The sequence below is a fragment of the Falco naumanni genome, chromosome 5 (genome assembly GCF_017639655.2).
Source record: "Falco naumanni isolate bFalNau1 chromosome 5, bFalNau1.pat, whole genome shotgun sequence".
Lineage (NCBI taxonomy): Eukaryota > Metazoa > Chordata > Aves > Falconiformes > Falconidae > Falco > Falco naumanni.
Genome location: NC_054058.1, coordinates 66,058,959 through 66,083,359, shown reverse-complemented (window position 1 = coordinate 66,083,359; position 24,401 = coordinate 66,058,959). Strand labels below are relative to the sequence as shown.

The 24,401-nt window shown below is 38.4% G+C and overlaps 1 protein-coding gene across 2 annotated transcripts in view; it reads right to left on the bottom strand.

Moving 5' to 3' along the window:
• The window catches only part of CELF2 (CUGBP Elav-like family member 2), a 376,931-nt gene that overhangs the window by 291,574 nt on the left and 60,956 nt on the right, over positions 1–24,401 (bottom strand). For both annotated transcript variants that reach the window (XM_040595111.1, XM_040595113.1), the window contains exon 2: positions 17,510–17,545. In XM_040595111.1, the coding sequence (XP_040451045.1) occupies positions 17,510–17,545 (36 nt within the window). The remainder of the gene's footprint in view (positions 1–17,509; positions 17,546–24,401) is intronic.

The window sequence follows — 24,401 nt, the reverse complement described above, 5'->3', positions numbered from 1 at the left end:
CTTGTTAGTCGATACTATTGCTTCCTGTTGGAGCAAAGTCCTATGTAATACTTACGACCTCAGAAATGTCAGCTGAGTTTCAGTTCTGACGATGCCCAAGCTACCTTTTCACATCACATTCAAGAAGTGAAAAGTTATTGGGACAATGCAGATGATTTACATACAGCTTAAAATAGAAGATGATGAAGTCACCTACATTCATATTTGATGCTGATGTACACCACAGCAAGTAACATTTCCAGTTGCTACACACAAATCTGTCTGGACATTTGGTGGACTTTCCTGCCCATACTTTGTTTCAGGGGCCAATTATAACCAGCAAGGTGATTGTCATCTTACCTAGAGGTCCTTAGCTAGTGCATTAGGCTGTGTAAGTGCAAAAACATTCTTACATTTATATTTAGGATAACAGTGTCCTTTCAACTATTCTTGCAACATTTTATTTCAGCTACATTCAGAAGTAAATCAGGAACCAGGGCTATTAGAACATGCTTATCCAACAGGTTTGGGACTTCTTCTTGGAGAATCAGTTTAATTAAATGTGGGAGAATCAGTTTCAGTGTGGGGCTATTTTTTTTTTTTTTTTATAAATCTCATTTCATAATACTTTGTTTTTTTATGAAGAGGAAAAAAATAACTTGCAAAACAAGTATCCCACATTCTGAAAGTTCTTTTTGGAACATATGGTCTTATCCTTCAGAAATTTTGAGTTCTCTTGACACAGGCTGTGACAATCAAGTTGCATATGAAGTACTGCTATATTATAATTACTCAGTTATGCCAGGCTTTTCAACAAAACTTTCCCAGAAGTTCCTGTCACTCAATTTCGAATGTGCATTCAGAGATTTGAAGCTTTAATGAGCCTTGTTAGAGTTAAGTAAAGGCCCCACCCAGCCCAAAGGCAATCTCTGCTGTCTCTGCGGAGAGTCTTGGCAATAGTTAGCCCCAGGCAATGAATACCAAGTCTCAAGTGACTTCCAGAGAATTCAGAAAGCTTCAACCTAGAAACAAAGTCTCCCATGAAAATGGCACCAACACACTCCCATCTCCTGGGAACAGATGGATCCATCACATAACGCTTTGTGAAATGAGAAATGAGCCAGGCTGGAAGTGTAGTACCATATTACAAACTCTGCTTGCATTTCCTCAACACCTTCCTATAAAAAGACTCATTATTGACATTATGTTAATACATTTCATGGGGGTCACCTGACAGTCTCTTATCTTAATAATGGAGTGAATTTGGCTGGTGTATTAGTGGTGCCCATGCGAGTAGCATTTTAAATCTAAATCTGAATTTAGTCAGGATGGAATTTGCTTCTCTTCCAGATCAATTCTCTACAATTGCAAACCCTGTGCTTTAAAGAGCTGTGCCCAGTCACTTTTCAGCGAAGTGCAGAGTTTCTGATTTTGTCAGCTCTCTCTTTGCCATTCCCTTTCTAAAATCCAAAGCTTCCTCTCCCAAGGATGCCTAGAAAAAAACAAATCTACAGTGATAAGCTCTGACAGCTCACTTCAGCACAGCAAACAGAGCTACATAAAGCCTATACATCACCCTAGCGAAATGCAAATACAGTTTAGGGCTGGGCATATTTGGAATATGCCTGTGTTCATAGACTACTCCCTGGCCCATGGACTGTAGCTGCAGAAAACGGCAAACTCTTCAGCCACCCACAAGACACTGTTACAGCAAGCTGACTCCACAGATGGGAGCTCTTCATGGGTCAGCAGCCTCCAAACCTCCCGCTCCACAAGATGCGAGTGGATCCTCTGAACACACCAAGGAGATTAGCACAGAAATAATTCCAGCCTGTGGCCAGATATTCATTCGGGGGACCTGCCAGGCTTTCCACTTAGCCAATCCATTTTTAAAGACAGTGTCTTATTAGCGCTTTACAGTTCTTGAATTACTTTGCTGAGTCTTTCTAATGAGACAGCAATCTGTCCAAGGGTATTAACAGAAGTAACTGATAGACCTTTACTTTCTGATTGGATTACACAGGTGTATTCAGAGATTAAGGGGATGACAGCAGACTGGAACACAGGAAAACTTACACGGAGTAGTTGTAAGCTGCAATGCATGCAGGAACAGTCACATGAATACTAGCTTTTTGGCTTTGCAGAGAATGATGATTTTTTTCTTCTGCCTCCCCTAACAGGTAATAGCCCCATACAGTCACCTTCCCCTTTAAGTGAACCCCAGTATAACCTTCAGCTGTGTGTTACAGAACTTCCTGTATTCACATTCAATCTAAACAAACTCAAAATATCTGCATCAGCTCTTTTCCTCCCATTACATTTTACTGACCTCTAATTAAACCAGATAAGCAAGGTACAATTTTTAAATGCATTTTCCTAGTTCTGCTTCCCAACATGCAAGTAATATCAAGACATGACAGTCCCTTACTCTCAGAAAGATAATTAAATCTGTTTCACTAGCCAGAATGTATTCATTAGCATCTAATGCTCAAAACCACACAACACAGTCTCAGTTTACCGTAGTCTTCAATTCATCAGCCTAACTTGTGTGATTTGCCAAATGGTACCACGCGGTGGGACACGTACACCACTCCTGCTCCCCACTCCCCATGTTATTTCTAGAAAATAATTGTAATCACAGCCTCTCTAAAACGAGGCAAAGACAACAACAAAACTTTTCCCCCTTAACTTCACCTGTCTTCAACATGGACTTTTCCATGGGAACCCTGTTGCGTAGATGCCCTTCAAGTCAGCAGTGAAAACAGACATGAATGATTCAGCTCATTCCAATATGAATCCGTAAAGGTCTGTGGGATGAATCCCTTCACCTGAGAAGCTAGGGAACTGTTTCAAAGCCAAGTGGGAACAGCATAAACACCAGCAATGAGTCACACAAGTGGAGAACCACTTGGAAACTCAACATGTTTCCCATGGAAATAAAGCTGTTCAGATTTTCACTTCCCTACCAAAAAGTTTAGATTTTATATTTAAATTTTTGATTACATGCATTTGCTCTCTTCTTTTCTCTTTTTTTCCCATAGAAAAAGCTGTCAGAAACCTCCATTTATAGGTGAGGTGCAAAGCCAAAAAAAAAAAATCTTCAATGGCAATCATTTTAAGTAAAACACAACAGCAAGGACACACTGAAACTGAGAAGCTTTTATTAGAAAAGCATGGAAGGTTTTATTGGAAGAGCATGGGCAGGACCTTAGCTTTCACCCCTCATGTATGGTTTGGGTTAATAAGATCCTGACACCTTCAGGAGCTGGGTCCTGCCCAGGTGGGTTGTGCATTTTGGTCATACCCGTGAGGCATCGCAGTTCAAGCAGCACAGCCTGCCTGAGTCACTGCCACTTGGAGAGATGGTCAGGAGCCATGCAAGAGCTTCCCAGTCCTGCAGTGGCCTCCCCAAGATGTAGCAAAAAAAAAAAAAAAAAAAAAAAAAAAAATATCCCAGGTTCCTTTGATCTGTGGCTGTAGTGATTTATGAAAAAAGACTGTAAAAATCATTTCTAGATGGCAGTTTTCCTCTACTGTCAGATATGCATTCAACATGCAAAAATCAAATGCACTTTATTTCAACTTAATTTTTGCCTTTCAGTGTAGAACTACGTCTTTCCTGAACTCAACTCAAGCGCTTCTTCAGCCTTATTCAGTAAACTCCTGTCAGCTGAACACTATCACGCGGCTGCCCTTATTTGCCCCCCAGTCATGGAAGCACAAGTCACAGGTTATGGTATTAATCCATGCAACCTCTGCCCAAACCTACGAGATTCATACAAGCTCTGGAAGAAAGAAACCACTCCAAAGCAGAGAAACGTCTCTGCACCACATCCCTTTGATGCCCCCTCCATCAATCCAGCAAAATTTAGATAATAACATATTTCGTGCAGTCACAAAAGAACATACTTTAAATAGTAACCTTGTCACAAATTTGTAAGCATAGCTAAGAAGTGATAATACCTCCCTTTATGTTCGCTTTTGGAACATCTGCTGTCACTGTTGCAGACCATCTGCAGATAGGAAGGTAACAGCAAATACCTCCAAAGTCCCTCTGCTTAATGAGTAGGTAAGGAGTAGCAATCAAAACCAGTGCTGCAGCAAGAGATGCTCGTGCTTCTGTGTTCCCACACATCTAGTGCTTCAGACTAATATCAAGCTTTTGTTAATGAATTGGACCTGGGTTGGTTGAAGTTGAACCACTGAAGTCAACATTGCCTGAGAACCGCCTTGCCACTTGTGACAGCATTTCCATAAGCACTAGACAGATGCAGTGTAGCTTAACCACTCTCTCTTTATTCTTTAAAATAGGTTTGTTTTATTTTTAAATATAAAGATCAGTCATTTGCTCCATCTGATGATGTTCTCAGAAGATCTAAATTCATTGCTTGGCTTATTACCAAGCTTTCCTGGGTTTGGAAACAAAGTTCACCTTCTGGATTTTGATGCAGGGCAAGACATCCTGATAGCTTCACGGGGAATTCGACACAGACAAGCTCAAAGAAAGGAAAGGGCTGAGATGTGTAGAAAAGTGCTTGGTGTATGGGCAGCAGGAGGCAGCTCCATGCGTAGGAGGTGAGAGAAGGCAGCACACGCTGGGAGTGGGAGAAGGCTACAAAGAAAGTCAGCTCTGAGAAAGGAGAGTGAGGAACATAAGGAATATCACAGTGTGTGGGATGAGATGAGAACAGAGATGTAGGTTTTTAAAGAACTTTAAAACAATTATAGGTTTTTACCATGGGAGGTTCTGTTTGACTAGATCAGAGCACTTGCTTCCTTGTTGCGTGCCTTGAATTGAAGCTTTCTTTGAAAGAGCTTGCTAACAGTATTCCATACTTTCAATTAACATTTTATTTAAATGCTTTAAGATAGTTTCTAGATATATTAAAGACTTACTGATGAAATCTTGAATATAATTTACATATCTAAGTCACATTAACATTCAATAACAAGACAGCTTTCCAGTATGGAGCATGCCATCAATAGCATCCTTTACTAGCATCTCACTGAATTTCCCTAGCTGCAGTGTTCACTTCACATTCAAAAGGCTACAGATTTAGCTGAAAGAAAGGAGACAATGAGATCACCAATTACCAGGTATCTTTTCCACATTTTAGGTTGATGCGTGGCAGAGAACCATTTTAACGTGTACATCATTCAGCCACAACTTGGACATATTCTTCAGGAGTTTTACAAGAGAAACAAGTCTATTTTTTAATGTAATATTCTTTTCTGTTAAAAAGAAGGGAAGAAAGTGTTCATACCCTTCCTACAAATAAAGCACAAAGTGTCAGTATCTTTGCACAGTACATCTGCACGCTTCCCTGGGGGATTTGTCATTCTAAAATTGTATCTCAGTTATCAAGTCTCAGCACCAGAAAGCATATATGGGAGATGTGATAAAATCCCCTTTTTTCAGTCAGGAAATACCACTAAAGGCGGCTGGTGGTTAGAGCAGATATTTTTGGGGGAAGCACATTTTGAGAATTTCTACATGTATGAAAGATTTAAAAAACAGGGTGAGAGAAACAGAAGGTGACTAATGCATTGCATGCCTGAGAGCAGCAGGCCACTGGTGAGCATTGCACAGGCAGTACTGGATACAGGAAAATCACATGCAACTACCTACCTACACTTGAGAGGTTCTTGCAAGGGCAGAATAATACCAAAGAAGGGTTTGGTGGAGAATTTGGGCTTTTGTTTTGTGTGTCATTTTGCTTTGGACAGTTAATTTTTCTTATATTAGACTTGATTCACCATAAGATTCATAGACACCATAAATCTTACAAACCTCTAGAAGGTCAGAAGAAACCAGCTTTGATGCATACGGAATACAGGCAAGCAAGAAAAAGAAGAAAAACAAATAAGAAACAGGAATTTGAGGCCTTTCCTTATTTATTGTTTTTGTGAGCTCTAACCATAATTCTTCACATCTGTGCCTTGTCTCACGGAATGAAGTTAATCCAAAGTTGAATTTATAAAAGGAAACATGTTTTCGGTTTTGGTTCATCCAAAGAAAGCATCACAGCTGAAAGTCAGAAGATAACTGGACAACTGTATCTCTTGAAAAGGTAGAATATCAAGAAGTCATAAAAGCCCTAAACCCCACAGGAAACAACAATACAAAGCATCTTATTCCTGTGGAAAGAGGTTCGGGTAGGGGCCGAGAGGATTTTCCTGCAGGTATTTTTTTCCATAGCTGCCCTTTCTCGACTTTGCCAGCCTTTCAAAGCAGCTGCTAGGTAATACCAGGCAAAGAGATGAACCACTGGCTTTCCTCCTAAAGAATCTTACGCTGCTGTAAAGATAAACAGCTCCTGCCACATGTTGTCTGCTATCCAGCACCCACCACCAAGGTCCCCCAGCATTCCACAAGTTATTAAAACATCACCTACTTCAGATCAAAATTTGAAAACCCGCATTAAAACAGCAACCCAGACTTGAGCACTGGATTTTCAACATCTGCTGGAGCTCTGAGTTTTTTTCAAATGGGTGAATATCTTTAAAATGTCTCTTATGTCCCTCGCACCGTGAGACAAATTCATGATGGGAATTTATTTCCCATTTATGTCACATTACCTGATAGAGCTGCTGAAGAAAGTCAATCACTCACAAGATAAACTGGAAGGGAGAAGAAATGAGGTAAAGTCTCTTGCTGCCTTGCTCTAATATATGGCACTACAAGAAAGTACAACTGACAAAGTTTTTCTCAGTCTTAAAATAACTTTTTTTTTTTAATCACCTCCAGTTCTTGCCATTCATCAGACTCCCTGTTTTTTACAGAAAAAAACTTCAATCAATCAATCTTAAACCCCTGCATTAATTTTAAGAGGTTCAGAGACTGGAGAAGTACTGGGGTTGTGGCATGAGTTCATGCATAACTCAGCCAAATCAATATCCCCTTTAAACCACATCACTCTATTTCACCTTGCAAGTTTTGAAATAGAAGATATAAGGTGCTGCTTTAACTGAATGTTTTTCTTATATGATTTCCCATTTCTGCATGTTCAGTCATGAACATCCTGAGGGATACTGTGGGTTTTTTTTTCCTGCTCCAGCTACTGAACTATTATTTCCACAGGCATTCTCCATAACACAGAGGAAAAGCATCACTACTGCATCACAGCTATAAAAGAAAGCTAACGTGAAATGCCAATTAAAAGTTTCTGCTACTGTATGTTCATAGTGGATTGAACGCTTTCTTTGGAAGTAGGAAGCAGCTGCCAAACACACAGCTCTGGACACAACTGTGCAGTTCCTCTCAAGAATAGGTCATGGGGCGAAATCAATAAATAAAATACCTTCATCATTAATCATTTTCTGAATTTTTAAATCAGCCAGAACATTCACAAGTTGCATGTCAAGTTTCTGTTGTTGCCACCTTTTTTCCTTGTCTTTCCACCGCTCAGCATGCAGCCCGTGCTTTGGTTGCACAAGTTTCTGCTGATGCCAGGGCCGGCTGCTGCACTGAGCCCAGAGCTCCTCTGGGGTCATAGGTGCAATATCTATTCTGTTATTAGAGAAATTACTCAGTGTAATTTCATAGTTCAGCAAAACAGACTTATTGCTTGTATGCGCTGTGTGTGCATGCCTTAACAAGCACTTAAAAGTTTTTCTACTTCTGTTCCTTCATGGAAACATTAATCTTTAACAGCTTTAGAAACATTAGTGAGTGTGGTCTTTTTCTACTTTAATAAGGAATTGCTACCTTGAATATAGTAAGGTTTCTAAGGAGCTGGACTCCACATCTCTGCTATAAATTCAGAAAGAAAAAAGTGAACTTCATGCTTTAGATAAAAACTGAAAACGTAACAGGTGGCTTTTTTGTAACATGATTACTTTTATTATTACATTCTGAATATTCAGTGTTAGCAGCAAACATCTCACCTTGCGAATGCCTTTCCAAATTCAATTGCTTTATCCAAGTTATCTCTGTTTATGTCTGCAGGGGCAGGACCAGGGAAAAGCAATGCTATTTCTGCAATATTTTATTTTATTTACTCTCAATGAAAATGAGAAGGTCTTTCTTACAGCTGCACAGCCTGTAATGTCAGCTCCAAGCAATCAGCTACAAAAAAAACGAAAACAAAAAAAACCCACAAAAAACTAGTCACTTTTGCAGGTTTAAAATTACAAACAAAAAAAAAAAGAAAAAAGAAAAAGAGAAAGAAATCAATTCATGTTGTCACAGTCTATCTAGAGTCATATTGTCCCCAGCCATTGATACAGAATGAGAACATCTGGGGATTCAATTACTCATGACATGAATAAAAAAAATTCATTTTTGTTAAATAAAACTTCACTTGTAGGAACTTCTGCTTACTTCACCATGCGATCCTGGAATGCAAGCTACCATTGACTGAAATAAGCCACAGCCTTCTTTGCATCCACGAGCACAATAGGGCAGGTGCCTCTGTACCCCCCAACAGAAAAATCTTAATAAAGAAAATAATTTTTTTAACTTCTAGTTAAAAGATGAGGTCCTGGGCACCAAGCCCTAGTAGATTTCCTAAATGTCACAGCTACCTTTTAAGAACTTGAATTAATAGCCTGGTTCAGAAAAGCACACTTGCCCTTTGAACCAGTCAGGGGCACCTGCAGTTGTCCAGTACTTTTGATTAACCCAAACTGTGTATCTAAATAGTATTAGTAGCCCTTTAGGCCCTTATTTTAAGCTTCCACTTTATCATTCTCAGTTCATGTTTCAAGAAGATGCTACCAAACCCAAGTTTCTATGTGTATATTCTTCTTTTTTGATCGAGTAGATATGTCTTAGTCACAAAGTCAGGATCAAATCAGATGATATTCATTTCATAGCAATGAGTAAGCAGCAATATTCATGCTAAAATTGCACTGACTTGTGTAATCACTTTGACATCAGCAGGACTATTCTCCAAAATTAGGCACGTGAACCGTTGTGAGATTAGCATCTAAAAGTTCGGAAGCAAAACAATCAGAAAGAGTTGAAAGTCAGTTCTCTATTTTCTTTTAGGTGAAGCCTAGTATCTTTTTTTCCCTCCTCCTTTCTCCACGGACATTCATTAAGATTAGATTATGGCAGACACGATCTGCATCCACTCTACAACATCATTGCTTTGCTAAGGTTTAAATGTTCCTTGCAGAAAATGGTGCAAAAGCTGTAAAAATTCCAAGGGTCTGAATGAAAAATATTTCCATCATAATCCAGCTAAGAGAAGCGCTGCGCCAGCACTTTGCTGTTGTAGAAGCGCTGTGTAGGGCACAACTTGCAAAATACGTTGGGAGAATGTACACAGAAAGTGGGGTAGGTCCTCAGTGGCTCCAAACCAGCAAAACATCACCACTAGTAAGAGAAGCGCTGCTACGAGACACTGCTCTGAACATGAGTTTGGGGTTCACGTTCTTCTGCTGCTGACCACAGAAAATCTTTCAGGGCTGCCCGCTTGTAATGGCGAGATACAGACAGGTAAATCTGCATCATCTCACAGGAGGAATCTCAAGTCAGTGCCCTCAAAAAATAAAAATCAGTTACCAATTACTGCTTGCAGGTCTTGCGCCTGGCTTTATGTAATGTATTTAGTCTCACTGTGATCATTCCTTTTTAAAAACGTGTAACATTTATGGACTCCAGTAAAAATATTTTTAATATAACGTAGATGATGTATAAATTGTTAAACTTGAGCAGTGGGGAATATGTTGGGTTCTTGGGTGGGTTTTTTTTTAAAACCTCTTGAAATAATTCACTAAGAATTGTCTAAGTTTTGCTTGCAATTCATAGCAAATCTTTTGGAATTTTTGTAAATGTTACAATGCTATTATTTCATAAGTAAAAGCAATGTTCAGAGGGCAGAGGATGCTGAAGAGAGCACTAAACCAGGGTCTCTGCTGTTGTAGGAGCATCAGTGCCAGTTTCCTGACACTGTTCCACCCATGTATCTCACTCCTGCTTTTCTGGGACCAACAGTAAGAACGATACACAAATAATCCTGTATATCAGCAGTTCATTTCTATTTATAAAACATCAAATACTCCAAGTTATATAATAATATATATATACACCATACCATATGATATGTGCCTTGCCTATGCTGTAGCAAAGAAGAGACAGCTTCTCAGCTCTGCTGTGTTAACAGAGCTCTCCTTGACCTCAGCTGCTGGCCTGCTTCTCCAGAAGCCGATGCGTATACACCTTCCCCACCCCCCGACCACAAATGCATATTTATGTGAAACAAAGTTTCATCCTTCGCACTGACTTTCTAAATAATGTTGTTCTCATGATCTTCAGTGGTAAAATAACACTTAAGCACAGGATGCACTCAAATGGCTAACTTGGAGCACAAGTATTTCAACTGAGCTAAGAAATAAAGTGAGGAGGGGAAAAAGGTGTATTATAAAGTGGTTTCCTTTGCTGTTTCTTACACAGGAGTGACCTCTCAAAATCCACTTGTAATGGTCCTTTTCCCTATCCTCATTCAAACTGTTGTTCAAAGGCTCTTTTGAGCAAACCCAAGAAATGCCATTCCCATGTCAGTCAAATGTTCTCCACAGACCAACGTAAATTTAACTTAAACCAGTAAGATATTGCAGGGCTACTAAGTGGAACAGGTAATGAACCTAAATAACTGCTCAGTCTTATTAGCGTAGCCCTCGTATACCTTCCATTTTTCTTCAGGCCCTGCTGCTTAGCATTCGTACTGCCTGATTTGAGACTAAAATTAGATTATAGGAACACATGCCTTTTACGAGAGGTCTTTTTATTTGTTCCATAAAGTATTTAGCACTCTTTAGGCACTGTATAAATAAAAATAATCATGATCTTGGAATTCACCTTCAGGAATGGAAATTAAGAGATCCGAGTCCTTTCATTTCTGCCGTGCATTATCCTTATTGGGTATGTTTGGATGGCAGCACTTTGTAAGCTGAGTTAAAAAGTCACTTGGAAGTCTGGTAAAGGTGAATAACAGGGAAAAAAAAAAAAAAAAAAAAAAAAAAGAAAGGAATATGTCTCTAGTTTTAGAGGTTTACAATAGGGAATAAAAATAAAATCCTTACCAGACTTTTAAGATAAAGGTCTGCTGTCGGTTCCATTAGCATTTTTGAGGGATGCTAACAACTGCTGGTGAAAAATGGTTGTGGGTTCAAAACCCAGGTCACTGAGTAAAATCACTTACACTTGTTTTGAGATTCAAAGGCTACATATAATTAGGAGCTGTTTCAAGACTGCGAGCTGTGATTTCTGAGGACTCTGCTCTGTGAGAGGAGTTACCATCTTCTGGGTCAGAGCCATATCAAGTCCAACAATCATTTTTGTCTGACTTTCCGCCCCCCTTCTCAGGGTCTATATTTAGGAATTCAGTACCAAATATCAAAAGTTTTTTGAGGTTAGACATGCCAATGTCCTCAAAACTTCAGTAGGCATTGGCTTACGTCACTTGGCACTTTAACACCTATAAAACTCAGGCTGCTAGAACTCACCTTAAATTAAAGCTATCATCAGGTGAAACATCGAGCCTACACTATTCCCCCAGGCTCCACTTTCAGGCAATGGAGAAAGAAAAACAATTCCCCAAGGTTATTCACCCTGTCCTGAGATGAGGCACCTATTTCTCTTCGTTTCTTCCCTGGTTCTTCAGACTGAGGACATTTGTGATAGCTAAATTTAGGCAATGTAAATCCTGCCGTTGGTATCTTAGTAATTTTTGAATGCAAGACATCAGTAAGCACATATGGATAATCACCTCTATGCTCCTTAGGCTCCTCTTAAGATTTTAAAAATATCTCTTCAAAAAGGGATCACATTGCACATAAGTGTGTTTTAAAATTAACATTAGCTGTAAAACTTATATTTCAAAATGGATGTAAAACAACAACAACAAAAAAATGCCAACAGCTACTAGAAGGAATAACTCCATGTCACAATTTAATGATATTGAAGTTTTACTTAGAAAAAAATAAAAATCAGAATAGTGGAGAGAGTACTTGTGTATTATTTCCTCAAAAAGCCCAGATTCACTTACAGTAACATCAAGCTTGTTACTATCCCAAATAATTACTGTAATTTGTATTACAGCACCAAACATCAGGGTATTCCTATACAGCACACACAATGGGTAATAACAGGTGGCCCTGCTTGCAGTACTGAAAAAACAGCTCAAAGGTTAGATGGAAAAAATTAGTATTTTGAAATAAGCATCAGAGGCATAGAGAAAGGTCAAACATAAAAATAATTAAAAAAATTATTAAAGGGAGTGATTAGTTAAATTGAAGTCTCAATTTAAAATAATGATTTTCTTCAGAAAACAGCAGGCATCCAAATTATGGAAAAACTGCTCTTTAAGACAGTTGACTTGAGAGCATTTAAATATCGAGAGCTGGAATCTTCTTCTTTTCTTTATAATGATGTGGCTGCAGAAAAGATACAAGGTATCATTTCCAAAGACTAACTCTGGTTAGCTGCGTATAATTTGACATTCAAGAAGTTTTAATGTTATCAGCTACCACTGCCTGCCACCTGGGATGAGCAACATTTTCTTGACCTATTATTTATATGTCTCTAAACAAAAGTGAGTTTTGATAAGGGGTTTGGATGTGGAAAGCAGAACTTCTCCATTAGAAGAGAGGGTCACAAATGGACTATGCCAAACCCCTGCTTTATTTAAGGGAGAATACACCTTCGGTAAATATTACATCAAGGTAAGGAAAATTCTGTTGTAGATTGGCACAGACACATGTATGGTGTAGGCGAACGGGTGTTGAAGCCTGCCATGACTGGCAAAGCAGCACCAGTAACATGAGAGGACTTCCACAGTATATAAAACACGAGGGGCAAAAGTTACAACCTGGTGTTCTGAGAGAGAAATTGCTCAGCAGAAGACCTCAACTGGAAGGGAACCAGGACAACAAACACAGAAGCTAACACCAGCTCCCACCACCCAGGTAAAAACAGTGAAGACAGCAATTGAGATGTCAAGTAGGTCTTTAGTCCATGCCCCTATTACTGTCAGGGAAAAATCTTTTTCATTTTATAGTAATTAAAATGCCCATAGATGTTTTATTAATTCACTCTACAGAGCCACATAGATTTTATAATTCATCCAAGCACTTACAAGTAGTTACTTGTGTTAGGCTGTCAAGACAGAAATGATTCAAAACCTTGTGTACTTAGCTCCTTGGAAGACATATCATTCCCTAACACAATGGTATGAGAAAGACTGCTGACAGTTAGTGATCAAGAGATTTCATTTTGCTTGTCATATGGTGGGTTGTCAATTCTTTTCCCTTTAGATAAAAGCTTAGTTGCATTAGATTTAAATAATGGTGAAGTTGCACGTTAACAGTTTTCAAAAGTACCAAAGTGACTTCAGTACTTAAATTCTATTTTCAAAATGCTGTAGCCATGCAAGAACATTAAGTCTCTACAGTAAATGGAACTTAAGAATTATTAAAGGAATTTATGGAAAGGTGGAGAATAAAACCCCAGCTCAAGGGGACTTAAAATTTATACCCTATTCCAGACCACTCATTTAAAATATACAAAGTCTGTAAGTTATTACAACTCTAAGACAAGCTAAAGATTTAAATTTCCATTTTGAACATACTTGGTTGTTTTTACATCAGTGTATCCATGCCATTTTATTGCCAATTTCCTCCCACCCTTCTAAAAAAATTGCTAAATGACAGTTTTAAAGATGGCCTTTACCTCAAAATACAAGTTTTCCTGACTAATGCTCAAGACTTAAGCAGGGGCTGCAATGATCTTTCTACATTTTTTTCTATGAAAAAGATCTATGCAAATTATTCTCTTGAATTTTTTTTTAACAGTAAACAAGAACAGCTTAGAGGAGGAAGTGCCTGTTTAAATGTTACTCCCACCCTGCCCCCCCCAAGTGAAATGCAAAATCGAGCCACTACATAAAAGCAGAAAAGTATCCCAGCTTTTACTTCTGTTATGATTATTAACCTAGTATTAAGCAAATAAACAATCCATGCGGTTAGTCAATATTTAAAATATTTGTTCTTCTTTAAATATAAAGTAACTTTTGCAGAAACAAACAGAAGTGGCTAGAGACTGAAATAATTCCTTTGATATTGAAGCTGAGTATTTTCTCATTTAAGCTACAAACATCATCTCCCTCATGCCCACAGGGCTTTTGCACTGTGCTTGAGCACTCCACCTCATTAATTTACTGCTCCTCTCAAACCGCTTTGCTCTGATCCTGGTCTGTGAAAGGGTGGTTACAAGCTTAGGTACCACAGGATGTTAGGAGCTTATCTGCATTCATTAATTGTTCTGTATCACATTTAAATGGTGAATTTCTCAAGTTAAGCTGTATTTCCTCTAATACTTCTAGTTTCGCCTGTTATCACAGGTTCCATCTATGTAATGTTGAGAGCAAATACAGTTTGAAATAGGACTGCCATAGCAGCTATAGAACATCTAAAAGCAAAAAAAATAGGCCAGTCCTTTATTAAATTTTAAAGTATGCCTTCACTACACTCTTGTAAAGATCCAAATAGGGTATTCAAATCTCTAGAGATCACCAGTATAATTTCTTTATCATGTTCCATTTAAAATTTAATTATGTAGTCTACAACAAGAAGTATCTGAGTACTCTAAATAGGTCATGCAATGAACAACTTAATATTATTATAAAGTTTTCCTTGTGAAGATCTGTTCTTTGATGTGCTGTTACACACAAGAAGCCCTTCTTCGAAAAAAAACAATATACATTCATAGATGTCATTTAATATAAAAATTGTAAAACTTCTTTATCATATTTTAAGTTAAATTTTCAATTCCTTCTCTAGCCTGAACTTCCCCAAACCATCAGAAATAACAGGGAAATTAGAACTGACACAATATAATTGTGCTGAATATTTTTATATTTTTCTACAGGCAAAGTTAATCTATTAGCTTTCCACCAACTCAGATTTTTCTACTTTTGCCTATCAATGACACACATTCTTTGGTGGCAAGAAGGTAATTTCTTCTTCCTCTTAAATATAATCATTAGAGAACAATCAGCAGTATTTAATGGGGAATGACTACATTAAAAAGTCCCCATTTACCAAGGCACTGTGTTATATTTGCTTTTTTTGAAATGCACATATGTAACTTCTCTTGGTTACTATAGGAGACAAGAAAACAGTCAAAATAATCTCTTTTGTAACTTCTGACTATTTACAGGGATTTGGGGAGCAAATCCCTAAATTCTCTTCTTTAATGCAACTATGTAAAATTCAGAAGGAGCTTTTGAGAATGTTTTTAATTTTTTTCTTTTTTTTTTAAGGACAAAAAAGAAAAAAATAGTGCCACTAGTGCCTAAACCTTCCTGAAAGTCAGACAAAATATTCCACGTACAGACACATCTGCTCACACTTACATCGCGTGCAGTGAAAACCCTTTCACCAGGTTTACGAATGCTTGAAACGGATTTGATCAGTCCTGGCCACAAATTCATCCACAACTCATTAGTGCCCTGAGAAAAGGCATCATATTTGCCTGCACAGGTGAGAGTTAGATTTCTAGTACACAGAGGGCTTTTTCTGCCCCACTGGACAAAATATAACCAGCACAGTGACTATGGAAAAGTGTTTATTAGTTTCATCATTTCAAGGTGAAACACCTAAAATGTTATATGCTATAAAGTAGTTGCAGAGTGAAGGTGGAAGATGTGGTGTTGGTGTGGAAATTAGACTGTTTCACTGTTATGAATTAATAATAGCAAAATGGTTCACTTGAAGTTTGAGAGAAGAACAAAAAATATTAGATTAATACATCACAACATAAGATTAAAACCCCGCAAGGAACTGCTTGTTTAGAGAAATGAAGTAACAGGTGAATCCCCAAGAAGGCTTGAGGACTAGCCAACCTGCGCACAGCTGTAAACATTTGTTTTAAATCAAGACAAGATCACTGGTTTTAATATTTATAACACAATTACAATTCCTCGTGCACAGCGCTGGTATAATCTGATTTTCACCTGTGACATCTTGCCACAGCTGAAATTAAAGCCTTGTGGTAATAATTCAAAAAACACATTTAGGCAATCATTAATGGCAAGTATGAAACTGGATGTTTATTCAAGAACCCATCTCTCTCATTTTAACTTTAATTTAAAGTGAAATTCATTTCTGCAGTAAAAGGACTTCATGTTTCCAGTGTATTAGTCATATAATACCTAATCAATTGCGGCATGCAGTCAAACTGGAAATATTTTAGCACTAAACCAAGTAAAAGATTCAGCTAAGTGTTGTTATTGACATTCCCAATCAAGGAGACAGCTGCTCTGTTGAATCCCTGGTTTAATTTTATTTTTTTTAATACATATTAAGAATTGCAATTAGTTTTCAATGAAGGTGAATAAAATCTTTTACATGTCAGGTAGGCCTGATCACTGGTCAGCACTTCAAAGGCTTGGCAAAATTTCACCAGAATATTTGCTTGCTCAACTGAGGATATAAGTGATGGTATGTCTTAAAAAGAAACGTATCTAATAAATGAACAACTGATATAAATCACGCAAATTTCTACCCACAGAAGAAAGCGATACCTTACAGAGGGGGGAAACTGCATCATGTAGAAAGAAAATCTACGTTTTTACAGCTTGTCAATACAGACAAGCCAACTAATACACACTACATGCACCAAAAAGGCAGGAAGACATTTTTTTCTCTGCCTTAGAAGCAGAAATAACTTCCCTGTACTACCATGCTTAAGGAAAACTGACTTTCTTGTTGAAATATTCTTTTTACATTATATACTGTATGAACTACAATGCTGGTATTAATCACAGGATAACAAAAACCCGCAAAACCATGACCCCATTAAAACCCCCTGTTCCTCAGAGAGCAAAACTGGTGGCAGAAGATGCAAGATGACTGAGAGCACCATTATTTCTCCTCACCAAGCATCTCTGCTAAGTGACAGCTTACCATATGAGATATTTTTTTCCCCTTCTCTCCACCCTTTTCTTTATCTGCATGATTACAGCATTTTATTGCATCCTCTGACAATCTGTAGGCAGGTCTCTCTTCAAAAACCTCTTTTGCAGCCTGGGAGTCTTGTCTAGTTCTATTATTTTATGAAAAGCTTTCTCAGCATAGAAGAATTTGGTCTAAGCTGCTTTCCTGCTTTCCAAATGAAAAAGCCTTAAAATCACACTGTTTTTTCCTCCTGCCTCCTAAGTTTCCCTCCACTCATCCCTCAGGTGAAATTTAAAGCAAGAGCCAAACCACCTGCAACGGGTATAATTGCACAGCTGGAAGGAAGCCACATCTGGGATTTTTCTCATCAGGTGCACAACTGTGTTAAGCCTCAGAGCAACTTGGATGTGTCACTTCAAGCTCTGTACTTTTGGTTGTGCCAGTATTTCACAGCCCTTTGTCAGCCTGTGGCATGCTCTGTGTGTTCCCCTCCCTGCACCCCCAGTTCTCAGTATCCCAGTAGTTTTCCTTAGGAAAAGGATCATGTACTGGCTCAAAAAGTCGTGCTTCTTTCAGCACCTTCCAGACATCGATACACAGATGCAGTTCAGAACAACTTGCTTACCTTGGTAATGTTCCAGATAACTCTGTGGCAGTCTCTCTGAAAGACACAAAGCGAGGGAAAATTAGCTTCTGTTTAAAGAAGCTATAAAATTTTAAAGACACCTTTATACTGCTTGTATTTTATAGGAGTGCAGACACATATACGCAGCTTTACATGCAAATATGTCACTTGCGGATGTGGTGTCCGCACGATCATATACAAAAGAATGTGAAAAACAGATGATGGAGTGTGATCTAAGGATTTCATCAGAATAAAGTTCTCAATGGTTCAATTACTCATCTTTTAGGCATAAAATTATCACCATTTCAAATGCCAGCTCTGCATGATCCTACATAGCCAAAATGTAGCACTGGGCCAATTTTCCAGTGGAAAAAATTCCCTTTTTTCAGTGCTGCAGCAAAAGCAATATATTAGACAGATTTATAACCATGTCATGCACTGAAAAAAAACCCATGTTAATGTTAAATCTTCTTACACTGGGTTTTAGGTAATACTTATTTTCCAAAGATGTGATTATTTTTTTTACTTGTTTGAATCTGTTTTGTAGGTTTGCAATTACTTTGAAGGAAACTAAGTATGAGATAGTGAAAGTGGTCTACTGTAACTGGCATGTCACATTAAAGAACAATTAAATATATTATTATTACCTATGCACACAGTCCTTAAAATACATCCCAGATCTACAACCACCACCATATGTCCTTGCTCCCCTCCCCAGCACATTTGCTTCGACTTTCTCCAAACACCAGGAAAACAGCTGGATAGCTCAGTTTCTCCTTTCTTTCCCATGTATAATACTGAAAAAAAAACCCAGAAAGGAGGCATTAAGGTGGCTCATTTTCCTCCACTTGAGCAGAGGTCCCTCTCATCGCACACTTTGCTCACCCAGTTATGAAATCTCTGTCCTACGTTTATGTTTGCTGCATGGAAGGCAGCTGGTTCATATACTATTTGTTTCAGCTGAGATCCAAATGGCAAAATTTCACATCTGTAGCTTTGAACTTGAGGTGTGGGACAATTCTCAACATAATACTCTCTTCTCCTTGTTTACAGCTGAGGAACAGAAAATCTTCCATCCACTTTTACACGCAGGGGAGGTGGTGGTGGTGGTGGTAATGGTGGTAATCTAATCTTTTTTGGGGGGTGGAGGTAATTAAGACAGGTCTCAAAATCTTCCTTGCCTTAACAATTCCTAAAACCATGGATCTAGTGATATCTAAGTATGAAACCAAGCCTACACATTTTTGTTGTGAGGGTATAAACCCTATAAATACAGTTTGAACTCCCAAGCTTATTGTCTTTATGACTCCACAGAGGAAATAAAAAAAAAAAGAAAAAAGGAAGATAGTTTTGAAGGCTCTTGTAGAGTTTTACCATGCTCTGAAGCCACTGTTTTTTGATGGGGCAGCTAGAGAATTATTATACTTAAACCCACAATAATTCAGAGCTCCTCTTTAGTCCTGGATCCCCCATGCTTTTTAGCACTATATGAACCATGAGCAGTTACAAGGATCTTGGTCTTTTAATTATTGATTTATTTTTTTTTTTATTGAGCACCCCACAGTGACACCCAGGCTTTTTCCTTAATGGTTACACTGGCAATTGTAGACTCCATTACAGTGTCAGAGAAGACAAAATGGTCACTCTAAACATGCATGGCTTTGCATTTTCATTGAGTCTCTATCTTCGAGCTGTGCAGTTTGCCTGTCACAGAAGGTTGCCTTAAACCTCCCAGTGTTTTGATTCAAAAGGCCCAAATCAGAACCACACTCAGGGGTTGCAAAGAGGAATAAGCAAAAAATAAAAAGTTTGCTCACACCCTTTTCTTGCACACACCGTTCAGCAACAGATATTTAAGCCCTCTCAGAAGAGCCAGCTCCCACCCTGGCAGACTGGTACATACTCAGCAGGTGCCTGTGATGAACAAAGTCCATGATGTAAATGACATCAAAGGTGAGAGCCAGGAGCAAGAGGAAGAGAATGTAGAGATAAGAAAATGAAATTAGAGTGGAGCAATACAGACTTGGCTTCTATGGGGTAATTTGATACAGCTGTACATTTTAGATATTTTATTTTCATTAAGCTTCTGCACACTGGTATCATACCACCTCATTTTTCAAGCCCTACTCATGACTTATACAGTTCAAAGAATTAGCATGACGTTTTCTGTAACCTATTAAAGAACCAGATCACTAAATGGTTCCAACAGCCTCGAAATTTTTCCTTTCCACCACTAATCACAGGCATCATCTCCTTTCACTGAAATGCTTTTCTGGGGAAAGAACCTGGACTAAACAGTCAGTCTGGGTGTTGCTTTGTGTCTTCTTCTAAAAGGACTCCCTAGCCTTTAGCTACCTATTATCACTCTAATAACAGAATAGCACAAACCTTATTGCTTTAGAGTATGGGAGCATATTTTATAAAATAGCTGTTGGTCATCCAGTTTGAAGAAACAACCAGGCGAATCGCAGGGGGGTATTGCAAGAAGCAGAAGAAGCTGGGTTTAAAAGGGGATGCTAACCTGGAAACACACTGTCATCTTCTGAGCAGAGCAGTAAGTGATTGGTGCATCTAAATTTCTACGGATTTTCATTTTTGTTAAATAACCCTTTCTACAAGAGCTGCTGGCATTATGAAAACAATTATTAAATAGTCAATACGGTGGTAAAAAATCTGAATGTGATCAGAACGTTAAACAAAGACACTGCAAGCCTTTAGCATATACATTTTTAATGAAATTAATTGTGTTGCCAGTTTCACATTTGGTCAGACCATATTCCTGTTGTAAACAATAATATGTAAGGTAAAGACTTTTGAAGTACGGATCAAGCTCAAATAGAACTCTAAAACTCACAAGTAAAGGAGAAGTCTGATTAGTTCCCAACTATCCAAAGATTTCACTCTTTCTCACCAACTCAGTAAACATTTAAACCATGTAAAAAAAATCAAGAATCCCTTTAGATTATTAAACAAAACCTATTACTTTCCTAGAAAACAAACACAATTATCCCAGCAATGTCACTGGAAATAGATGGTACACGGAATGCTGAAGATGGTTAATGTCCACTGTAAGTGTCCTATAAATATCAGGAATTGAAACACTGCTCTATAAATATTTTTCATGGGAGTTTAAAAAAGAAAATCTTATGGAGCAAATTACTCACCAAGAAAACCCTTAAAGTTTACTTAAAGATAATGGGTACTCATTCTGCAGTATTTCAAGAAAGTGAAGCTAGACTTATACAACCAATTTTCAGATCCCTAGTACTCCCAAATGCCACATACAATAAATATAACTCGTAATTTACTGTATCTACAGAAAAAAAAATATTTTTTTTCTTGGATAAAAACAAGAGAACGATACAACGCAAAGGGAGAACGAATATAAGACCCCATATTTTCACGTCCTGCCTGTAATACAAAAGGATGACCTTGAAAAAGTGAGGATGTAAACAAACGTAAATGCTTCACCAAGGCTGGTCCGAATTCCGGTGAAATCAGTGCCAATGTAAGCGGCACAAGCTAATGCACAGCAACGCTAAGGACAGAAGAGAACAAGGCTAAAGACCCTGGAAGAGCTGTTAGGTGGAGGGTGACATTACTAAGTGCAGTTGCAGCATTTCCAGGAAGGTCACTTACAATTTCCCAGAATTTTGTGTTCAGCTGCACAGGACTGATCTGGGTCAGCATGATCCGTACATATGGAAGATGAAGGTGCTGTTGAAGCCAGGAGGGTGCTGGGTGGGAAGTCTGCACCCCAAAATGCTACCCTGTCACATGTGATCTTCCAAAAAAATCAAATTGCAGGTTTACAAATTTTGCACTAGACCTGCGAGGAGCTTTGACCTCCTGAAGAAACCCTTCACCCTCCAGAAAGGACTGTGTAGCTACCCTCAAAGCCCAGAAAGCCAGTGTGGGCGAACCAAGAACCACACACACATTTTGTCATTTCTCCCTATAGGCTGAGAAATCCTTCCTGTAGGCTTGGAGTAGGATGTGTACCAAAGCTGAAATGTATAAATATTTTAGTCCAGACCTTATAGTGAAGTGGAAGTGGGAAGATCTGCAATAAAAATCAGCAAACAGACTTTACTGCCTATTAGTTTTGTTTAAAGAAAGTTGTTCAGGAAAACTCTTCAGAATATTTGGGAAGTGTTGTGTTTGTATTAAATGTTTTGTTCATAGAGAAATCATATGGTGCTCTTCTCTCAGAGGCTGACTGGCAGCTGTTGTTACCCACCTACATGCAGGTAGCTCTGAGGTTTAACTGTGCAACACATTAGTCCAGTTTAATACTCTGCATCGTGCTTCTGCAGAGATGTAAACTGAGGCACAAGAGATGGCAGAGGTTTAAAGGGTAGCTGAGGTAATTTTGTGTATATTCTGCTAGATGCATGCCAGGAAACTTAGCAAGTACTGAGTTCAAACCATGCAAGTCAAGACTATGCTTAGAAACATTTTTTTCTTCTGCAGGATCATGACCCTCAGTGATTTAGAAAGCCTTAAGTCTCCATCGAAAACAATTTTTGTTGTGAATATGAAAGCATATGGATTCAAACTAAGCAATCTGTCGGGGTGCTGAGGGAGATGCAAAAAGGAAGGCAGTAACACATTCCTGCAAGCGTGTCACCATTCTTCCTTTTCCCATCTCACACTTTGGGGAGAGGATAAAGCCTGCCTACAGCACAGGAGGCACATGAGGATAAGGACATAAGGATAAGGGCAGAGCTGAAGAAGGGATCTGTATGGTGTGCTATTAAGAAAGCAGCACAAATGCAAGCAGAAAACCCCCAAGATGCAGGATATGGGAATCTTCCAACTTGTGAAGAGAAGCATCCAAACCCTGAGGTCATGGTTGTAGGCAGCAGAGCTGGCAGTTGTTTCAGCCAGAAGGATTAGAAGGTCCTGTCTTCTCCAGGACAAGTGACCATGATCCCTTTGATTCCCCAGGACACGAAGCAGCAGTTAGTTCTACCACTCACCCTCATTTTCCATAAAGCACAAAAAAATCCTAAAGGTTAAGCTAATATAAAGCTGATATTTCTGGTTTGGGTGAAATGTTCAGTCCTTTACTAAACAGAGTCCTATACACCTGGCACAAGCATTAATCATACTGAAAGGGATATATTTGTGAACAGAAATAAGTACAGGTTGAAGAGAAATAAGGTATTTGAGAGGATCACTTGGATACGTATTTTTCCAGGGACACCCACTATGGGCAAACTGGATATGCCAAGTGTGCTGGTAAGTTGTGTTAACAAATTGCAATAATGTTAATAACTAGGAAGTTCTACCTAACACTGCATAACCATGAAGCTGTTCTTTTGTTTTGCCCCACAGGCAAATCTGGCTTGCCAAAACAAACACCACATCTGATGCTTTCAACCACTCTTTCCTGGCTCTGCCTACATGTAGGCAGGGAGCAGACACTGTACCACCAACTCTTTACACTACGCTCAGCAACACAAGAAAAACAGGGTAGAGAGGGGTCCAAAACATACATAGCACTGAACTACAGCCTCTCAGCTACAGCATGATGACTTCTCTGACCACCAACTCAAAAGGGATACATCCCATTAATTTCAATGGCTTTTAACCAGACCATCAATAAACAGCTTTTTAAGTTGTAGGGGTCCGTGCTTGTGCTCATGCTCACTGCTATTGTGTAGACACGCATCAGTGATGTGGCAAGAGAAAAGGCGGCTACGAATTATCAGTATAAAGCAAAACTAAATAAAAGTTTACAAAGAGAAAATAAGGGTTTCCCACTTAATGCAAGGGAGAACAGCTGAAGAGAAAAATTAAATTAGCTTTTAAAAGAAAGTTGTATCAGGAGCAATATAATTACTTGTTTGGAATTTCACCAAGACTTGGGAGTCAATGCCTCTACTCTTGCAGAAAAGTGCCATGGGATTTTTAATGACCACGAACGGTCAGGACATTGATTTCACATTTCAGCTGAAAAATGGCACCTCCAAAGACACATTGTTGTCTCTGCTCTACCTAAAATCACATGGGGGACTATCTCTGAATTGACCTGGAAGAATTAATAATGTGTATTGAAATACCGTTGTGAGGCACAAGATATTTTACCGGTCTTAAATTGGATACTTTCTCAGCTTTGTTAGAGTGCAGCAAAATAAACAAGCTACATTTGGATAAAATATGGGATTTCAATTTTGGATTCAGTGTGCTATGACTAATTTGATGGATTCCACAGAAGGTTTTGTTTCCTCTATATCACATGCTTTTAGCATATCTTTTTCCTATAATTGTTCCCTATGACCAGTAGAGATCAAAATGTTAGAAAACAATTTCATCTTTTAAAAAAATAAAGATATTAAAAACAAACAAAGGTTTCAAACTGATACTTTTAGAAGTGTTTTATCTTTCATGCAGTAAGCAGCAAATACATTGCCTTTTATACTTCACAGAGCTTAGCTACCTAACAAGGCTCATATATTTGCAGCAGAAATATGGCATGAACAGTTTCTGAATGTGCTATTTAAGTACAAGCTAAATACTCTTTTTTTAGGAAGTGATGTAACTAGTTCATATGTAAAAATCTATTTCTATACAAGCTGACATTCTGCAAGATTAGCTGACTGAGATAAAGGACATGAGCAAACATGCTTGTTGTTTTCTCCCATGATTATTTTTAAAAGCTGCATTTTCCACTATTCTAAATTTGCTACTTCTGAATTTTTCATTCCTCCTTAGGTAAGGAGGAAAGAAATCTCAGTGTATTCAGCAAGCAAAACAGTGTAAGTCCAGTGTACATCCACCATACAAATAATACCCCAAATAAAACATGCCTTCGTCATTGTGGCTATTTCATACATTTCATAAAAATTTAAGTTTCGATTTAACAAGTCCCCTGGTACCTCAGCAT